The following is a 19,302-nucleotide window of genomic DNA, read 5'->3' as shown; positions in this document are numbered from 1 at the left end:
TAGCATATTTATGGAAAATGCAGGAATGTGATTAGTACTACTTGTGAAATGCGTAGGAGGTGGGCGGGGGGGTTTCAAAGTCATTATGCCCGTGCATTATGCAGGATTAGCAGCATCAAAGGGAGGGGATAGGGGTAGCATTAATAAAGGCTGTCTCCCCGACAGACCTGGTCTTCACCTGAGGACGGCTGCTTGCGTTGTGGCCGAAACGTGAGAATTATTTTATTATGTTTTATTATTTTATTACTTCCCTTCTACGTGACTTTACCGAAAGAACCAAGAAGATGAATCCCTGCAGTCACGAAAGCTTTAAATCGAAACACTGGCGACAGCTTGCAAAACTCCGTGTCGTCGACCAGAAAAATTACGAGCAGTGAAATCAACAAAACCTCAAAGGTATCTCAATTTTTATTTTATTTTTTACACCATGTCACCTTTTGTGTTTAGCACTGTCAGTACTCGCCACATCCCTCTGTGGTTTCACAAACGCGTTTGCACTTTAATCGTTTGGGCTGCAGCATTCACAGGTTGCAAGGCGGGACGCAACGATGAAAGACAAAGCTGCGGCGTGCCGCACCGTTAAGGGGTTAATTCGGCCCAACATCTGAATGTAACTTCACGCTCCCTGCTTTCCGACGTACAACGTAACAGTGAAAGAAAATAAAGCGTGCAACAGAATATAATATTAAACCAATACGTAAAGAAGTTGGGGGGGGGGGGGGGGATTTGAGCGAGACCTGTGAAAATAAGTTCGAAATAAAAGTGTGCATGGAGCAGAGAATTCCAGTTTTGTTTTCTTCCTCTCTCTTGACGTCAAAATTCTTTTTCAAGTGAGCATATTAAACAGGTAAGATTTGCAGGGGGTTTGTTTAACATTTCAAGTCAAGCGGTAGGTAACTCTGTTCTTTGCTGGACACATGCTCACGGCATCGATAACACAATGTTCTAAATAAAAAAAACTTAGTGCCCTTAATCACATTTTGGCCCTTTAACGGTACCTTAAAAAAAATTCAAACCACCTTCATTTTGCTTCGACAGCCATCTGGCCCGTGTCTTTCACACGTTAGTGGCTTAATTCGTAAGTCTGGCGCACCCGGCTGGTATTGTGCGACGACGCTCAAATAATTTGCACGCCGTTCTGCCGTACCGCAGAGAAGTTACGAGCCTCACGACGGAGCAATACTTCTTTATCGTATAATTGTGGATGGAAACGGGGAAATAAGCAACGGGGACGTTAAATTTCGATTTAAAGCTTTCGTGACTGCAGGGATTCATCTTCTTGGTTCTTTCGGTAAAGTCACGTAGAAGGGAAATAATAAAATACAACTAAGAATACATGTTATTTTTATTATTTTATTATTTCCCTTCTACGTGACTTTACCGAAAGAACCAAGAAAACGGGGACGTTTTCACAAAGATGAGAACAACACTCGCCATTGTCAACAAACCATTTCGCAGTTTCATGGCGATTCAATTAAGTGGATTGCCACCAATCATGTTGTCCAAACATTAACCGACCTTCGAATTTTGCCGAGCTTCCTCGACTATTCTCAGGAGTTTTAAGTGCAAATTTTGTTTCACGGGGGGGAGGGGTCTATTACCTTGTCATCCTCCGCTTTTGAGTGTAACGCCGCGAGAAAGCTTCGCCAGCGCGGAGCGGGCAAAATAACAAACGGTAACGTTGCAACCCGGAGACGATGGCTTCTTCGCGAGCCTCTCCCTTTTAAAACCGCGATCCCTTTTTTCAAGTTAACATCCACGGCCGTTTCGCTTGCGCATGCACGACCGGCACATACATCGGAAGTGGCGAACACCGAGTCCCGGCAACGACTGCAAACGCTTTTTTTACAAAACGCCCAATTACTTGTGAGCAGTCAGAACTACCGATGCGGTTTCGGGTTGCGCCGCGTTTGCCGTTCGGCATGACGTCCCCAACGCATCGCTCCGCATGCCGCGAGAAAGTCTCTGGGAAGGGAACCGGCTGCGAGGGCTGTAAAGCACAACCGCCAATAGCTGCGCAGTTGATCCAACGCCCAGGTTATTTACACTACGCAACACCCCCCCTCTCCTCCCTCGTATCTTAACTGGGGCCGTTCCTCTTATCAGGTCATGACCTCAAAGACATTCTGAAAGGACGGATGCAGAAAACTCCCGACAGCGGGGGAAGACCTTTCGAGGCGGACGAGAATACATACGTGCAATTGTTTCGTGCCTTTTGCTTTGGTGCCATTTCTTTCATTTTTATTTTGCTCAGTAGTAGGGGTTTTCATTTGCTTGGTAGTGGCTGTATGTAGTACTTGTTCGTTATATATAATTAATGTACAGCGTTATGGGCTGCAATTAACGTGGACTACGCCAAACTAAATTCAGGTATTATCTCGGCATATGGGATGTAAACACTGTTATAGGGGTTACAGCGACACCACAGAGGGAGAAGTTGGGGGAAAACACGAAGCTATCGTCATCGCCATGGCTGTGAACGACACGAGGGTGCCGAGTGGCGGTGCGAGACGGGTTGGAGGCCAATGGGTGGTACCGTTCTGCAGATCACACACAGCCTATGGGCCTTCAACAGATCGTACGATCCCACGGCCTAAGGGCGTTCTGCAGACCGTACGATACCGCAGTCTACAGGCAGCTCGATGCTGACATGAGGCCATAAATTTGGAAGTTATAAATACAAGTGTAAAATGTAACAAGTGCTGGAGACTTTTTAACGAGTGAATGTACCAGGTACTGTCCAGGTAACGTTTCTAAGAGTGGGCAGATATGAGTAAATATATTTTTTTGTCACGGGCGTCAAGCAAAGTGCACCTTTGTTAAGTTTCATCTTGGGCAATGGAATGCGGCGGGTGAGAATGAGAGAGGCGCGTACGGATAGGAACAGAAGCTAGTCATTGAAAAATCCTTTTGACTCCCGGGTGGCAAAGCACTGCACTCCCTACAGCGTGGATCTCGGAGGTAATTCCATGATAACTGCTTCCACGGACCACTGCTCTGCGAAGGTTTTCATCGTGAGACAACACCGATATCACACAATCAGGACGGAACTGGGTGGGTGTGGAGGGGAGGAAAAGACAAACTTTTGAAAATACACTTCCGCTATCCCAGCGCGTCCTGGCGTTCAGCCGGAGGACGCCCTCTTGGGCCGAGTGGGAACCCCAAGCGACGGGACAGGGGTCAGAGGGCAGCTACTTCTTCGAGAAGTAAATGCGGTCGGAGATGCCGGCGGGCAGGTGTGTGATGGCCTGCACGCGGGTCCACCAGTAGGCGTCCATCGGGGTGTAGCGCGTGAGCGGGAAGTACGATGTGAGCGCATCCTGGATGTCGTCGATGACGGGAGACACGTCCGTCGATCCGCCGCCGGTGTACGACAGCATGATGGTGACCTGCGGCGGTGGCGACATAGTCGACACAGTGACATAGCCGACACGGTGACATAGCCGACACGGTGACATAGCCGACACGGTGACATAGCCGACACGGTGACATAGCCGGCACGGTGACATAGCCGGCACGGTGACATAGCCGACACGGTGACATAGCCGGCACGGTGACATAGCCGGCACGGTGACATAGCCGACACGGTGACATAGCCGGCACGGTGACATAGCCGACACGGTGACATAGCCGGCACGGTGACATAGCCGGCACGGTGACATAGCCGACACGACGACACTGCCAACAAACGGTGACATCCGAGCGCAAGTATCGACGAGGCTCGATTATTATTGCGATTCCCCGCTCTACGGGACGTCTGGCAAAAACAATGCACGAGCTGCGGCGTGTACAGAATTCCCTGCCACGTGTCGCGGTCGGGCGCTTACAAGATGCGACCGCGTCTGTCCAGTGCTTGCCGAGCCGCATTGGCTTCCGGTTGCCGAACGAATTTGTCAGAATCAGAATATTTATTTATACTCGAGGCTATCTGATGAACTAAAAATCTCTTTCAAAGAAGTCCAGTCGGGGCAGGTAAAAACGTTACAACAAACACCCATTACACACGCAGTGTTTGCCACAAATGAGCTGCAATACCTTGCAGAGCTCGTCAAGTAACACGCGAACCCCGGTCATTCTCGCAGCTGCAGCGGCGGCGGCTTTTGGCGAGCCATCTAACAAAGATGGTCACCGCATCGCGCGCTTTCAGATGCGTTTCTGCGGACGTCTGGAACGCCCTTCCGATATTAGGAAGCCACTGGAGCTATGCACTTTTCAATCATCGAGATTGAAAATCCATTGCTTTAGACCTGGTTTTTATGTTTAGTTTGTTGTCCTTCCCCCGCAACTCAGATTAAACACGGTTGGCTACGTACAGTGCGAAGGAAGTTCAACATGCACACATACAGTCAAGTGTATGAGTGTGCGGATAGACTGGAGTTTTGGGGTGGCATGCGACCAGGTATCGTGGATGTGTTGTTCCACATGCAGAAATATTTTAGGATGTCGCTGACCTACACAGAACCAGCTAAAATTAAGCCTCAAGCATAAGCCTCAAGCATAAGCCAACTGGTTGCAGACAGCACAAGGCTTTTCCCCACACCTCTGATTAGCACAGTTGGTTACGTACGGCGCAAAAGAAGTTCAACGTACAGCGCAACAGCGGAAACCACGCAGTGACGAAGTTGGCAATAATAAAGGCCTTAACCCATTCCGATGACGTAGCGCCGTTTTTTTAAGGACGTTGTACTCACCATAGAGATTAGCTGGTGCCAACCTGTGCCACACGCCCTCCCGCATGGCCTTGTGGGAGCCTCGGTACCGATAAAGTTACTTTATTTTACACTATGAGACCTCCTTTACCAGTATCAAAATATAGTAATAGGTTTTTACCCTTTTATCTGGTACAAAAACTGACACCTTTATACAAGGGATCATGTTTGCAATAACCACGACACAAGCAGTCAAAATGCAAACAAAAAGAAACTGATAATGATAAGCACTGTCCTTGAAGTTGATTGGTCCACACCCGAGACAGCTTTTCTTCGAGCCTAGTCTCCATTGGTGTTGGACCAGATGACGCCAAAAAGGCGTACAACTCAAAAACAGCGCACTATCAAGAGAATTACTATTTATTTTAATTCTTACTTCATGTTCCGTTCCGATAAACAGCGGCGCTACGCCTCTCCAAATAAAACTAATGCCGAGTCGCTCGCGCGTTCCGAGATTCAGCGGTTTAACGGGTCAACCACCCCGCCCACCCCGGAAGGGCAAAGGGTTTAATTACGGTCGCACCTCGCCGACAAAGAAGGCAACACGACGAGCGCAAGCGCGACTCACCTGGCGGTCGAAATACTCGCGCGTGTAATCGCTCTGCACTTGCGGTGGCATCTTGGCCCACATGCCGTCTGCGATCTCCTTGACGCGGTCCTCGCCGTACAGCGCCGTCGCCGCGATGAAGTTGCCCGGCTCCACGACGGACACCTTGACGCCCCAGCGCATCATCTCGTAGCGCAGGCAGTCGGAGAACGCCTCGATGCCGAACTTGGTGATGCAGTACGGGGAGCGCGCCGTGTTGCCCATGCGGCCCATCATGCTCGAGATGTTCACCACCCGCCCTGCGCGCGACCCAAAGCGACGGGCGTTAGCCGGGGTGCTTGCTTCGCGACGCTGCTGGGCGAAGGGTCTCCACCGGAGGGAGAGCCCCTATAGAGGGAATTTTGTCTGTATGTTGAACTTATTTCGCACCGTACGTACGCCAACCGTGATAATCGGAGGTGCGGGGGAAGGACAACATTTTGGCCTGCTCTTCCGTGCCGACCAGGTGTGGGATTACTCAGACTACTCTTTGACACACTTAATAGTCAGAACCCAGGATCTCAGCGGTATTAGCTCAGCGGTCTGATCCCTGAGTGACCTGGGCTCTTTGACATCCTTGTCGTCAGAGGTGGCTTCCTGGATCCGAACCCAGGATTTCAGCAGTGTCAGCTCAGCGCTCTGACCCCCAAGACACCCGGTGACATGCTTGTAGCTTTAGTATGTTCATAATGTTTTTTTGCTCGTCAATGACCACACACACACACACTTGTGTACCGTACAAAAAGTACTGGAAGTACAATATTCCCTCATTATTCGCGAGGGATACGTTCCGGAGATGCTTGTGAATAGCAGATTTTACGGATAAAGATATTGGCCTTAGAAAACCTTTTTTACGACTCTTTTGAATGAATTACCATAAATATATAAATAAGCTACTAAATACGTGGAAACTATCCTAATAACACATCTCTTTATCTCATCGCTCTACCTCTCTCTTGATGCAGTCGTGTAGAGCTGCGGGTGCGATTCACGGACAGCCAAAATCGTGGACAGCGAGTCCGTGAATAACGAGGGAATACCGTGTGCACAAGTAAAAAAAAAATAGACACTTTCCGGTTAAAGGAGCGACCGAATAAAATTGTGGCGCCGGACCATGGGAGAATTACCGCGAGCTCGCCGGATGAGCGGCAGGCACGCCTTGGTGGTGCGCACGATGCCCCACAGATTCACCTCCGCCACGTTCTTGTAGGTCTCCATGGGCGTCCACTCGATCTCTCCAAACGTCGAGATCCCCGCGTTGTTCACCACGCCCCACAGGCCTAGGCGGCAAACCAGACGGGGGCAGGGGAGGGTTGAGACTTGTTGTTGCCAGTTGACTTGGCATCAGTCAGTTGGCATCAGTCAGTTGACTTTGCATCACAGTCAGTTGACTTGGCATCACAGTCAGTTGACTTGGCATCAGTCAGTTGGCATCAGTCAGTTGACTTTGCATCACAGTCAGTTGACTTGGCATCAGTCAGTTGACTTGGCATCACAGTCAGTTGACTTTGTATCAGTCTGTTGACTTTGCATCAGTCAGTTGGCATCAGTCAGTTGACTTGGCCACACAGTCAGTTGAATTGGCATCAGTCAGTTGACTTTGCATCACAGTCAGTTGACTTTGCATCACAGTCAGTTGACGACTTTGTATCACAGTCCGTTGACTTGGCATCAGTCAGTTGACTTGGCATCAGTCAGTTGACTTGGCATCAGTCAGTTGACTTGGCATCACAGTCAGTTGACTTGGCATCACAGTCAGTTGACTTGGCATCAGTCAGTTGACTTTGCATCACAGTCAGTTGACTTTGCATCACAGTCAGTTGACTTTGCATCAGTCAGTTGGCATCAGTCAGTTGACTTGGCCACACAGTCAGTTGACGACTTTGTATCACAGTCAGTTGACTTGGCATCAGTCAGTTGACTTGGCATCAGTCAGTTGACTTTGCATCACAGTCAGTTGACTTGGCATCAGTCAGTTGACTTTGCATCACAGTCAGTTGACTTGGCATCAGTCAGTTGACTTGGCATTAGTCAGTTGACTTTGTATCACAGTCAGTTAACTTGGCCACAGTCAGTCAATTGACTTGGCCACACAGTCAGTTGACTTTGCACAGAGTTCATACTCACAGCAGAGGCTTTTGGCCAAGCCATTTCAGATGCGCTTCTGTGGCCGTCTGGAACGCTCTTCCCTTCCCATACTAGGAAGCCACTGGAGCTATGCACTTTGAAATCTAGATTGAAAATTAATTTCTTTAGAACTGCGTTTTGTGTTTAGTTTGTTGTCCTTCCCCCGCACCTCAGATTAAACACGGTTGGCTACGTACGGTGCGAAGGAAGTTCAACATGCACACATACAGTCAAGTGTATGAGTGTGCGGATAGACTGGAGTTTTGAGGTGGCATGCGACCAGGTATCGTGGATGTGTTGTTCCACGTGCAGAAATATTTTAGGGGTCGCTGACCTACACAGAACCAGCTAAAATTAAGCCTCAAGCATAAGCCAACTGGTTGAAAACTCAGACAGCGCGAGGCTTGGGCTTGAGCCAGTTCAAATGATCACGATTTGGGGGGTGGTGGAAGTTGTAAAAATTAAATGCGACACTCTTGATCAGTGAAATTGTTTTTCCCGCCCTTGTGGTGCACGTAATAATAAGTAGCGCGGACATCGTAACGACGCATCGACTTGCAAGTCGGGTCGCTGGCCCGCGCGGCCTATCGGCGAGATGTTCACTCCCTCGCCTGGTATACAGGAGGTCGCGAGTTCAATCCGGACCCTGACGCCAGTATATTTGGAGTTTGCACGCTCTCCCCGTGGTTGCGTGGATTTTTTTTCCGGGTCCTCCGGATTTTCCCTCCACATTTAGAATCAACGTCACGCGTTTGAGGCTGCCATAAATGTCCACGTGATGAGCCACTTCGTTGAGCTATCATTTCTGATGGCCAGGTCGCTTCTTGAAAAAGAGCTGCATCAGCTCAGCGGGCCTTAACTGAATTTTGATTTAAAGCTTTCTTGACTGCAGGGATTAATATTCTTGGTTCTTTTGGTAAAGTCACGTTGAAGGGAAATAATAAAATAGTATTTATATAAAAAAAAAATCGTCATCAGGTGTGAAATCCACAGCAAGAACATTTTCTTGCTGTGGATTTCACACCTGATGACGATTGCTTGTGTTGCAGTCGAAACGTCGTGAGAATTTTTATTGTTTTATATTTATATTATTTTATTATTTCCCTTCTACGGGCCTTAACTGGTAAAATAAATCAAACTCTCCGTGCCGCTCTCTCACCGTCCTCAGGGTCGGGTAGACTGCTCCTGATGAATTCGACGGCCTTCGCGACCTCGTCGTCACTCGCCACGTTCATCTGCACGACCTTTAGCCTCTCCGACTTCATCGCCTCCAGCTGCTTGGCGCCGTCGCCTCCCTTGTCCTGGTGGAGAACGGTAACGGTTTCAAACGGGATCGGGGCAATGCAACAATTCGCCGAATTAGTATATAAATTGATTACACTGGTCAACACAGTTTTTCTGGCGTAAGGTATTCCAACGGTTTCAATGTAATTTTGGGGTGCTACTTCCAAATCTGGCATCAGTTTTTGTCCATCACATCAGGTTTTTGAGATATCAAATATTGCATTTTCAATAAAAACTGCAGAAGAAAAATATTAAATAAATGTGGATATCTACATAAAATGATATTATAAACACACTATCCTAAAAATACAGCACCATATTTTAACACTAAAGCAGTCACTGACTCGAAACAACTTGCAATCATAAGTGACAGAGTTAATTTCGGGTAAAATCAATTAAAATGGGGTATGCCGATAGCATAAAAATGAGATGTGAGAGCAAATTAGTCTAAAACAGCTGCAATAGTCCAGGCCAGAAAAAAATGTTTTTTTTTCTGTTGACCAGTGTTATTATTATTTATGGATTCGTACGTGCTGTGTGGAGTGGGTTCCCGTGACCCCTGCAGCCACTGGAGGTGGTGTTTACTTCACAATAATGAATTCGAAGCTAAACTAAAATTTTTATTTACCAGATCCACTGACCTGTACAGATCTTTTTAAGATGTAACCTGGCCACAAATGATAGCCCAATGAAGTAGCTTATCGCGTGGAAATTTATAGCAGCCAAATACTCTAAACGCACGTTGATTCTAATGTGGAAAACCGGAGGGCCTGGGAAAAAATCCACACGACCACGGGGAAAACACGCAAACTCCAAATATACAGGCGTCAGGGTCGGGATTGAACCCACGACTTCCTGTATACCAGGCGAGGTAGTTAACATCTCATAGCCACCGTGATGATGATGAGAGGGAGAGACACGCAAACTCAAAATATACAGCAGCAGGCGTCAGGGTCGGGATTGAACCCACGACTTCCTGTATACCAGGCGAGGTAGTTAACATCTCATAGCCACCGTGATGATGATGAGAGGGAGAGACACGCAAACTCAAAATATACAGCAGCAGGCGTCAGGGTCGGGATTGAACCCACGACTTCCTGTATACCAGGCGAGGTAGTTAACATCTCGCCATCTCGGCAGCATATAATTTTAGAACAGCACCACGACCCTGAAACGTGACAATTCATCTCATTATGGTGGGGTGGGGGGTGGAGTGAATCAATAATATATCCAAATAAATTATCCACCTGGCAGTAGACTTATAAAAAAAAAAGAGGCTGTACATGTACATAGTCATGAAAGTCAACGTTGACTTAACAAACAAATAAAAAAAAAGAAAAGCGACAGTTATCTGATGGCACGCTTTCAATTCATTCCAAAGGATCCAAAACCAGTTTGGAAAGGCTTATTCATCTCGTAAGAAAGGAAACCGAGGAGCGGGTAAACTGCATTGCCTTGCACAGTTCTGGGTTGGCTGGGCTCAAAACAACAAGAAAAAGAAACCCACTGCAACGTCACTGTGACTTGCACCTTCAGGAGGCATCCGGCGAAGATTTTGAAGCCCTTTGAGTGCAGGTGCTGCGCGAGTGACAGTCCAAAGCCGGAGTCGCATCCCGTCACCAGCACAGACTTGTCCCGGATCTGTATCACACACGCACGCACGCACGCACGCACACGCACGCACGCACGCACACGCACGTAAGAAATATATATCTATATAAATGCACTCGCGTAATTCTGTAACGCTTCCAAAAATTCGCTTTGGTTTGGCCATGTTTGTTTGTTGTAGTACGGAGTTACACCGATGGCTTTAATCTAAGTTGTCTTGTGGCTGTTGTTGTTGTTGTTTGACTTGCATCCCACTGGGATTTTTGCACACAGCGTTGGTGTACGGTGCTTTTTCTGGAAGACTTTGCTGTTTTTTCCAGGATTTTTCTGTTTGCGCGTAGTCACTTTAAGATGTTTTTTTGTTCATGTTTTTGTTTGTTGCGGTTGCACCCGATTTAAGAGCCGAATGGCTCACAGGGCTATACCATCTTCTTGGTTCTTTCGGTAAAGTCACGTAGAAGGAAATAATAAAATAATAAAAATAAAACATAATAAAATAATTCTCACGACGTTTTACCAAATAAGTGAAAACTGAAACTGAAAAACTTGTCCTCCGACGTATTTAATTAGCAATAAAAATGGAGGCCTTCACACAAGGTGTGCAAACACAAGGTGAGTTTGCAAACACAAGGTGAGTTTGCAAACACATTTCTTGAGAACTTTAAAAAACCTTGTGTTTGCACACTCATTTCTCTAGAACCCCCGCACGCACCCGTACCTCTGATTAGCACGTACGGTGCTAAATAAGTTCAACGTACGTACAAGAAGCACCTGGCCGTAGGCCCCGATGAGACATCGGGTCTCGGATGGCGGTTCTGCCGGGAAGGGCGTGCGTTTACCCCGCGATCAAAGTGGCCGGTCTTCTATAAACTCGCCGAGAAGCAACACAACCTCATCCCAAAGTTGAATCCACATTGAAATCATGTTTACCAGATAGACACCGTGACCCCCATGTGACGGAAAGACGGACACGTCTAAAATGCATGAACGCTTTCAACCTTCACTGGAAAGTGCAAAAACACAGGATTAGTCGTACAGAGTGAATCCAGTCCAGGCAACTCTCCACAGTCCATTACAAACGCGTTCTATTTAAATGCTAATTAGGCCAATGCACACTCCAAGCACCTGACGGTTAATAAAACTGTGATAGAAAATTGTATCGTGGTGAATCGTGAGGACTGTAGTTGAGAAACACTGCGAAAAACTGCACAGACAGGTACTGTTATCATAGCAACTATCAAGGTCAGCATGACACGGGCAGCGGTGAGGTGGTAGCAAGTCCCGTGCACATCCGACCGCCTCCGTCTGCCTCAGCGATGATGCTCAGGCGCTGTAGGGGCCCGGGACACGTACAGAGATCACACGCCAGCAATGGTGTGTGTGCATCGTGGCAAAGAAAACTTACTTAACCCGGGGTCGCTGTCTGTATAGGGGGTGCATTTTAGTGCCTCAAAGTGCACCCCCTATACCAGGGGTCGGCAACCAAAACAACAAGAAGAGCCATTTCTTTCCAATTCGGTACAAAATTCAGTATTTCAAGAGCCGCAATGCATCTATGTACATACTGTACATATCGTCAAGAAGCAGCCCGTAAAGAGCCGCATGCAGCTCCGGAGCCGTAGGTTGCCGACCCCTGCCCTATACAGACACGTCATTTATTTTCCATTCAACTACCATACGTACTACATGCGACGTCCTCGAGATCTAAAACGTACGTATACGCCAGAGGTCGCAACCGGGTACCCGATACCCGTACCCTACCCGATACCCGGCTACCTGTACCCGGCCGGGTACGGGTACCCGTTTGCGACCCTGGTGCGGCCGGGTACGGGTAAGGAATCAAAACCGGTTTGCGACCTCTGGTATACACCTTCTCATTGCGAGGCGGCAGAGGGCAGAGCATTAAAAAAATGCTGCACTGTACTTCTATGTTCCCCAGCATTCCGCAAGCCGCAAGTGACCAATGCGCCCAAGTCCGTGTAAACTCTTCGCCACGACTCTACAATGGCACGGGGGAGAAAAGACCCTCATCCAACAGCGGATTCACGATACACACATTTAAAGTGTAGGCCCATTTTTCGATTTAAAGCTTTCGCGACTGCAGGGATTCATCTTCTTGGTTCTTTCGGTAAAGTCACGTAGAAGGGAAATAATAAAATAATAAATAATAAACCATAATAAAATAATTCTCACGACGTTTCGGCCACAACGCAAGTAGCCGTCCTCAGGTGGAGAACAGGTCTGTCGAGGAGACAGAGTCTTCAGACTCTGTCCAGGAGACAGAGACTCTGTCTCCGCGTTGTGGCCGAAACGTCGTGAGAATTATTTTATTATGTTTTTTTTTCCATTCTACGTGACTTTACCGAAAGAACCAAGAAGATGTAGGCCCATTTGTTCACGTTTGACTTGCCGCGGCAGGGCGCGCGTGCCGACGCAACCGTCTGGAACGCGCCACCAAGGTTAGGACGGAGAGCCGCAGGGAACCCGTACAGTATTAAGAGGGCCGCCCCCATTGCTCGCCTGGCCTCATCCACGGTCCTTGGCTATAAATAGTCTCCAGCGATGACGGCAGCCGGCCGAGGCAAAACGTAAGCAGGCATTTTCTTGCTCGAATGGGGAAGAGGCAAGGGGGGAGGAAGGTGCCAAATGTCACGGCTTGTGGACGTCATTTTGAACCTGAATGACCCAACTTTGATCTTGAAACTGGTGGTGGGGGGCAGCACACATGCATAGCTCTGTTCGTCATTCCTCGCTGCTGCAAGAGGGCCCCGCCGCCCCCTTCCCACACCGCGACGGCAGTGCGGAGGGGTGGTTTATTTGAGCACACTTCGCCATGTTTGGTCAGTTGCGGGTTGGTCAAAGCGTGGAGCAACAGCAGTACAAACATTTCGATTTCTGCACTGCCCTTTGGCTTGGTGGGGGGGGACACAGAAAGGGAAAATAAACAGTTGTGTTCTGCGTGATACCCGACGTTTCAGTTCCAGAAGGAGCTCAGCACATGTAGCTAAACGTCGGGACATATTGTCAAACAACACATGGTACGTACTCTTTGTTTCTTTTGGTAATGTCACGTAGGTAAAAAAATCTAATAAAATAAATGAAAACAACTAAATTAAATCACGACGTTTCGGGCGCAACATAAGCGTCCTTCAGGCTTGTGTTGCGCCAGAAACGTCGTGATTTAATTTAGTTGTTTTCATTTATTTTATTAGATTTTTTACCTACGTGACTTTACCGAAAAAACCAAAGAGTATGAATCCTTGCAATCACGAAAGCTTCAAATCTAGAACACATGGTACGACCAGAAAACACATTGCAGCGAAGCGAGACTCCTATTATCCGGGGCGATGGTCTAGACCAGGGGTCGTCAACCTACGGCTCCGGAGCCGCATGCGGCTCTTTACGGGCTGCTTCTTGACGATATGTACGTATGTACAGTATGTACTCAGATGCATTGCGGCTCTTGAAATACTGAATTTTGTACCGAATTGGAAAGAAATGGCTCTTCTTGTTATTTTGGTTGCCGACCCCTGGTCTAGACACACAATCCTATTATCGGCGTTAAAATGCACTCCCCGTTGTCTGCGCACGTATGGGATAAGCTCATGTCCAACTCATGGCACAGCCAAATTGTACCCTTGGAGCAATAACCACAATGGTTTAAGACTCGCCCACACGGTACACAATGTACGCACACCTGACTAGCAGTCGAGCATTTATGTCCCTATGGGAGCAGAGGTGAAGGACCCGGCACTTAACAGCAGTAAAACATCACCTGGTGTCTGCAATCTAGACTAAATGGTGTACCACGCTCTTTGCAAAAGGCGATATTGCTGCCCTGTGGAGATCAATTCCTCAATCACCCTGCAAGCCCTTTATCATCACTACACATGGTACGATTGGCATCCCACGTCCCAGCCACTCTTATACCCCTTTCACCCTGGCCCATCCAAACCAAACCAGCGAGAAGCCTCCCCGGCATGTATGGTTTTTTCACCGACTACTCGTCTTTCCAAGCCAGAACCAATCCGTGATGTCGCTGGCCTCATGAGGAGACATCTGGATCTGGCTCGAAGCCAAACAGGGCCAGGGGGCGGAGCTACCGACTCGAAGGGAAATAATAAAATAATATAAATATAAAAAAAAATTATCACGACGTTTCGACTGCAACACAAGCAATCATCATCAGGTGCGAAAACCACAGCAATTTGAAAATTTGAAAAAGTGGCGGAAACGTGAGAATTTTTATTGTTTTATTTTTATTTTATTATTTCCCTTCTACGTGACTTTACCGAAAGAACCAAGAATATGTGCTGATTTTCGATTTAAAGCTTTCGTGAAGAAATCCACAGCAAGAAAATTTTCTTGCTGTGGATTTCACACCTGATGACGATTGCGCGTGTAATGTTAGTCGGTACACTGCGTGGAGACAGCATCACCGCACCATCTACGTGTGACTCGTACATGTTTATTGCAAGTGGCACCAGCAGCTCGGCTCAGCTTCCACAGTGGAAAACGATCTGGCACCTTCCGAGCCGGCACAGCCCAGAAGCAGTTCGCGTTGTGCAGTGGAAAAATAAGTGAAAGAAGCAAGTCTACCGCATAGATTTGAGCGGTTGTGCTAGTTCACACAACAAAGGCTCATTCATTCCTAACAGCGTGCTTCAGCCGCACCGAACCTCACAAAAAAATAATATTCAGGGCCTACCTTGGCTCCTCCCACCCTCAACCAGTATATATACAAATACTGTGTTCTTGGAATTTCTCTCACTTGATACAGCTATCGTGCTGTGACGGTTCCACCTGAAGACGTAAGCTTGTGTTGCCTCCGAAACGTCGTGATTTTTATTTTATTTTTTACTTTTATGAATTTTTTACCTACGTGACTTTACCGAAAAAAACTAAGAATATGAATCCTTGCAGTCACGAAAGCTTCAAATCTAGAATGTGCTGTAAAGGTCTGGCGATGCATGTTTTTGTAGTTGCTCAGATCGAAACGCCCGTTGCTCAAGGCTTGATGTCCTACGTTGCATTCCCAGCACGTAGAAGTGGATAGTTCCTGAAAATGCTTCCGAACACGTGGCATGAACCGTCGGATGCACGCATTAAAAAACACGTTGGCGAGCATCCCTTAAAGCCCCCCCCCCCCACGAACGCTCAAATCTTTAAGTTAAACATTCGGGAGAATCTTTTAACGGCCGGGTTAACCATTCACTCGCGACAGATTCCGGTCTCAAGAGAATTGCGGTGACGGGGCAGGACAAATTTAACGGGAGCTCAATTCGCAAGCGGCAATGCTGAGTGGATGGTGGAAAATGTTGGCAGAGGGAAATGAGGTGTGGCTGGCATGCAGGGAAACTATTGGCAGTGGGTAAGACCACTGGTAAGGGAGAGTTCACCAAATTCTAGCATTTCATATCCCAACACTTTCCACCCACGGTGGACCCCACCTCAGGTCTCACGCACCTCTTCTTAGCTTGACCCACTTTTGAGATTCAAGAATGACCTTAACTTTGAAACAGTTCGGATTTTCACAGTGATAAACTAGTTGTGGAATTTTACTTTTTATTGAAAAAGTAATTTTTTATGCTTTCGGTTCTATGCACACAGACTGTAAAAACCAACCATGAAATATTGAATTTCCCACTCCTAAAAAAACTATTTGTGAAAACATATAACAACACTATTTTCACGAAGGCCTTCCCAAGCCTCATTGGCCATACTTCATCGCAACGCTGATCCATGCGGGCTGATGAGGTGGGGGGTGTGCAGATGGCTTCAAACATCATCCACCACTGCTGTTAAGCGTGGCCGGAATTGAACTCGTGCGGCAAGGTTCTTAACACAGTGCGCTAATCACTGTCCCACCATCCCCCCCCACTACAATACTTTGAGAGCGATACACAGTAATGTATTCAATAACTTTAACTGAATGATGAGTGTCCATTGTTCCGTGCCAGTAGTGTAGAATTGGGGTTAACATTTCCTTTAATTGCCATGCCACTTCTGGCAATGTATTGCCGAGAGCCTGGATCATTAACGCCACGGATCCATCAGTATCGGTCGCTGAGATTTGTAATCAAAGTGCCAACAGATGTGGAGGAGTGAATTGTACATTGTGTGTGTGTGTCACAGACAAGGCCAACGGGGCTACTAGGGTGAGAGTTAATCTGGGTTCAACTCAGCCTAGACAATGTCACATCTCTCAACGTGGCTTGTCACTGCATGCCAGAGGTGCTAACAGCTCATGATTTAGGTTGGATACCAACGTGGGCTGTACAGTAAACTTCCTCCTATACTCTCTTGCAAACTCACCGCAAACACTTTGCATTGTGTAGAAAAAAAAGTTAAACAATGTCAGACCGTTGAAAATAAATAAAATATTTTTTTTGACTCGACGATAGTGGACTTTCATTTGCTTATCAGCGATGTGGTTGTACACTTTGCCTGAAGGGCCTTCTGACACGCTATTCAACTCCAATTCCAGCCACTGTCTGGCATCAACCCAAGGTCAAATCGCTTCCAGCCCCATTATTAAAGGGCCAAAAGAATTTCGCGGAAAATAATTACAATTATCTCAAATTGTAAGTGTGTGGGGGTGGGTGGGGGATGATTTTGTGTGTTACGTTTACACAAAATTACTTGCGAAGATTAATTGCCAGTGTTATGCCAACACGGGCAACCCACACACGTGTGCCGCTGAAAACATTCACAAGTTTAACACGGAGCCGGCTTTCGTGACCAATATCATCCACAATACAGGGGGTGTTAGATCACGTAAATATAAATGTGGTTAATACCGCACGGAAAAGTACAATAAACACTCGAACTTTACATTTCACTTAAAAGTCCGAATGAAGAAACGAACCACACCAATCGTACATCAAGTTTGGGATAAAGATCCCATTTCAGTTATCCACAGTAGTTAAGAATGAAGTATTCTATCATGCAATACAATTGTCATGCTTAAACATGTTGGGCGAGGTGCGGTTATACTCCACACAATGTTATTCCTGAACCAGCAGTAGAAATCCCACGTTCGTGTGACGGGAGCACGTACATCCACACTTGTACAATACAACGAATGGCTTTAATGTGTACAGCTATCGTCATGTGTTGCCACCTTACTGATGATGATGGTGTTAGGGGTAGAGGAGGTACTGTAATGATGAATGTGATGATAGTGATGATGATATCGGCTTGACCTTCACCAATTCACATTCTCTTATCTCACCAAGTTAAGCATGAGGCTCTACAACTTCAACTATTTGTACTGCAAACTTCACGATCAACGTACTGTATTCTACAATCATGAGTATAATACTAAAGACAATTCCAACAGCTGTTACATCTAATTCAAGCCGGGGAAAAAATAGCAATTATAACTAAATAAGATTATCTTCTTGTTTCTTTCGGTAAAGTCACGTAGAAGGGAAATAATAAATTAATAAAAATAAAGCAATAAAATATTTATTTTATTAAATAAAACATAATAAAAGAAGAATTGTATTGTTTTATTTTTATTATTTTATTATTTCCCTTCTACGTGACTTTAACGAAAAAACCAAGAAGAAAGCTTTAAATCGAAATTTAATAAGATTAGTCATTCCATAAAATCGACTTTAAAAGGATGCACTTTGTACGTCGTCCTGTTATCACGTAAGAAGCATTATAATTTACGGTATGAATATTACACATTACCCAACATCAGTACCCAATGAACTGCATTTAAATAGCCGTACGTTTAAGTTGCAACAGTACAGGATGCTAGACCAATTAATGATGTTAAAAAGAGACACAAAACCGACCGCCTTTGTCTCCCCCAGTTCATAACCACGTTCGCTTGAGGACTGAGATTCAGCCGACCTAAAGGTGATGATGCCCAGACCAAGTTTCAATTCAACTATCCACAGATACCAACAACTGTGCCATTATAAACACGTACATCATCATCACATCACACACACAAGCACGAGTTAGCGAGCAACTATTAAGGCCACGACTGCACACGTGGCGTGGATCGGACAGTACGCGCCCGACCGCCTTTGTCTCCCCGCAGGGTGCCCACCACCAAAGCACTGCAAGGTTACTGTACAACGTTGAAGAGGCCAAGTGGATCTAGGCGCGGCCCAGGGTTTTTGTTGTGTGAACCGAGCGCGCTAACCATTGCACCACCGCTCGCCGTCACCACCACCAATGTTAATCGATACACAAGCGCTGTTACATTAATCTCAACGCGGTTTGCAAGACGAACATCACAACAACAACAACAACCACAGGCTGTTACTGCTGTTGGTGTTGTTTACCTTCTTAGCTGGAATGTTGGGACGAATGTTCCTCCAAAACTTGGCCAGAGCGAGGATCTTGTCTGCCGCCATTTTAAACCCGATGTGCCGTGAATTATTTTATAATTATTTTCTCTTTCTTTTTAAACAAATGTAAATGTATTTTAATATATATCGACAATATTGTTTAGTTTCGTTAATGTTAAGATTTTGCTGCCGCTGCTGATGTTGCTATAAACGCGCCTCTGCGGTGTACGTGCAGTGTGCGCGGCGCTATAATGGATCGGGCGACACCCACCGACGTTTCACCCCACCCCCTCCTCAATGCGGTGACGGTGATTGGCTGGGAGGGGAGCGGTGGCGCAGCGGTTAGTGCCGCTGCTGCGCTTACGAACCTCCCCCCGCTCTCACGGCGGCCAACATCGGTGACGATTATCTGGCCTGCCCCTAGGTCCACTCAGCCTCAAACGAGTACCCCGTCTGGTGTGTAATAAACATCGCCGCTAGGGAGACAAAGGCGGCCGGGCGTGGTGCTGGCCACCCACCCCCTCGTGTGTCGTGCCGGCCTTCATAGGTGCTCGCTAACAGCACTTGCCCCCTACAGTCTGCTAAGGCTACAGGGGGATCTTTGTCTTTGATTGGGTGGAGAGAGCGGTGGTGCAGTGGTTAGCGCGCTGCTGTGCTTAGGGACCCCGGCGATCCG

The 19,302-nt window shown here is 47.0% G+C and overlaps 1 protein-coding gene across 1 annotated transcript; it reads right to left on the bottom strand.

The window, feature by feature from the left end:
• Positions 1–392: 392 nt before the first annotated feature.
• On the bottom strand, positions 393–18,941 carry BDH1 (3-hydroxybutyrate dehydrogenase 1). The gene is made up of 6 exons (XM_078880155.1): positions 18,621–18,941; positions 10,237–10,347; positions 8,582–8,723; positions 6,423–6,575; positions 5,278–5,555; positions 393–3,389 (listed from the first exon to the last, which is right to left on the bottom strand). The coding sequence occupies exons 1-6, from the start codon at positions 18,690–18,692 to the stop codon at positions 3,192–3,194; spliced, it is 954 nt and encodes a 317-aa protein (XP_078736281.1). The 5' UTR covers positions 18,693–18,941; the 3' UTR covers positions 393–3,191.
• Positions 18,942–19,302: the final 361 nt, after the last annotated feature.

This window comes from Lampetra fluviatilis, chromosome 56, assembly GCF_964198595.1.
Source record: "Lampetra fluviatilis chromosome 56, kcLamFluv1.1, whole genome shotgun sequence".
Classification (NCBI taxonomy): Eukaryota; Metazoa; Chordata; class Hyperoartia; order Petromyzontiformes; family Petromyzontidae; genus Lampetra; species Lampetra fluviatilis.
This window is presented reverse-complemented; position numbering and strand designations above follow the sequence as displayed.

What these genes read in the sequence shown, in the direction of transcription:
- BDH1 (XM_078880155.1), bottom strand. Translation starts at nt 18,692, where the DNA reads ATGGCGGCAGACAAGATCCTCGCTCTGGCCAAGTTTTGGAGGAACATT. An exon ending in GCTCATCCGGCGAGCTCGCG is followed by an intron (nt 5,556 to 6,422) that starts GTAATTCTCCCA and finishes GGTCGCGCGCAG; the next exon opens with GGCGGGTGGTGAACATCTCG. An exon ending in GCGAGTATTTCGACCGCCAG is followed by an intron (nt 3,390 to 5,277) that starts GTGAGTCGCGCT and finishes CCACCGCCGCAG; the next exon opens with GTCACCATCATGCTGTCGTA.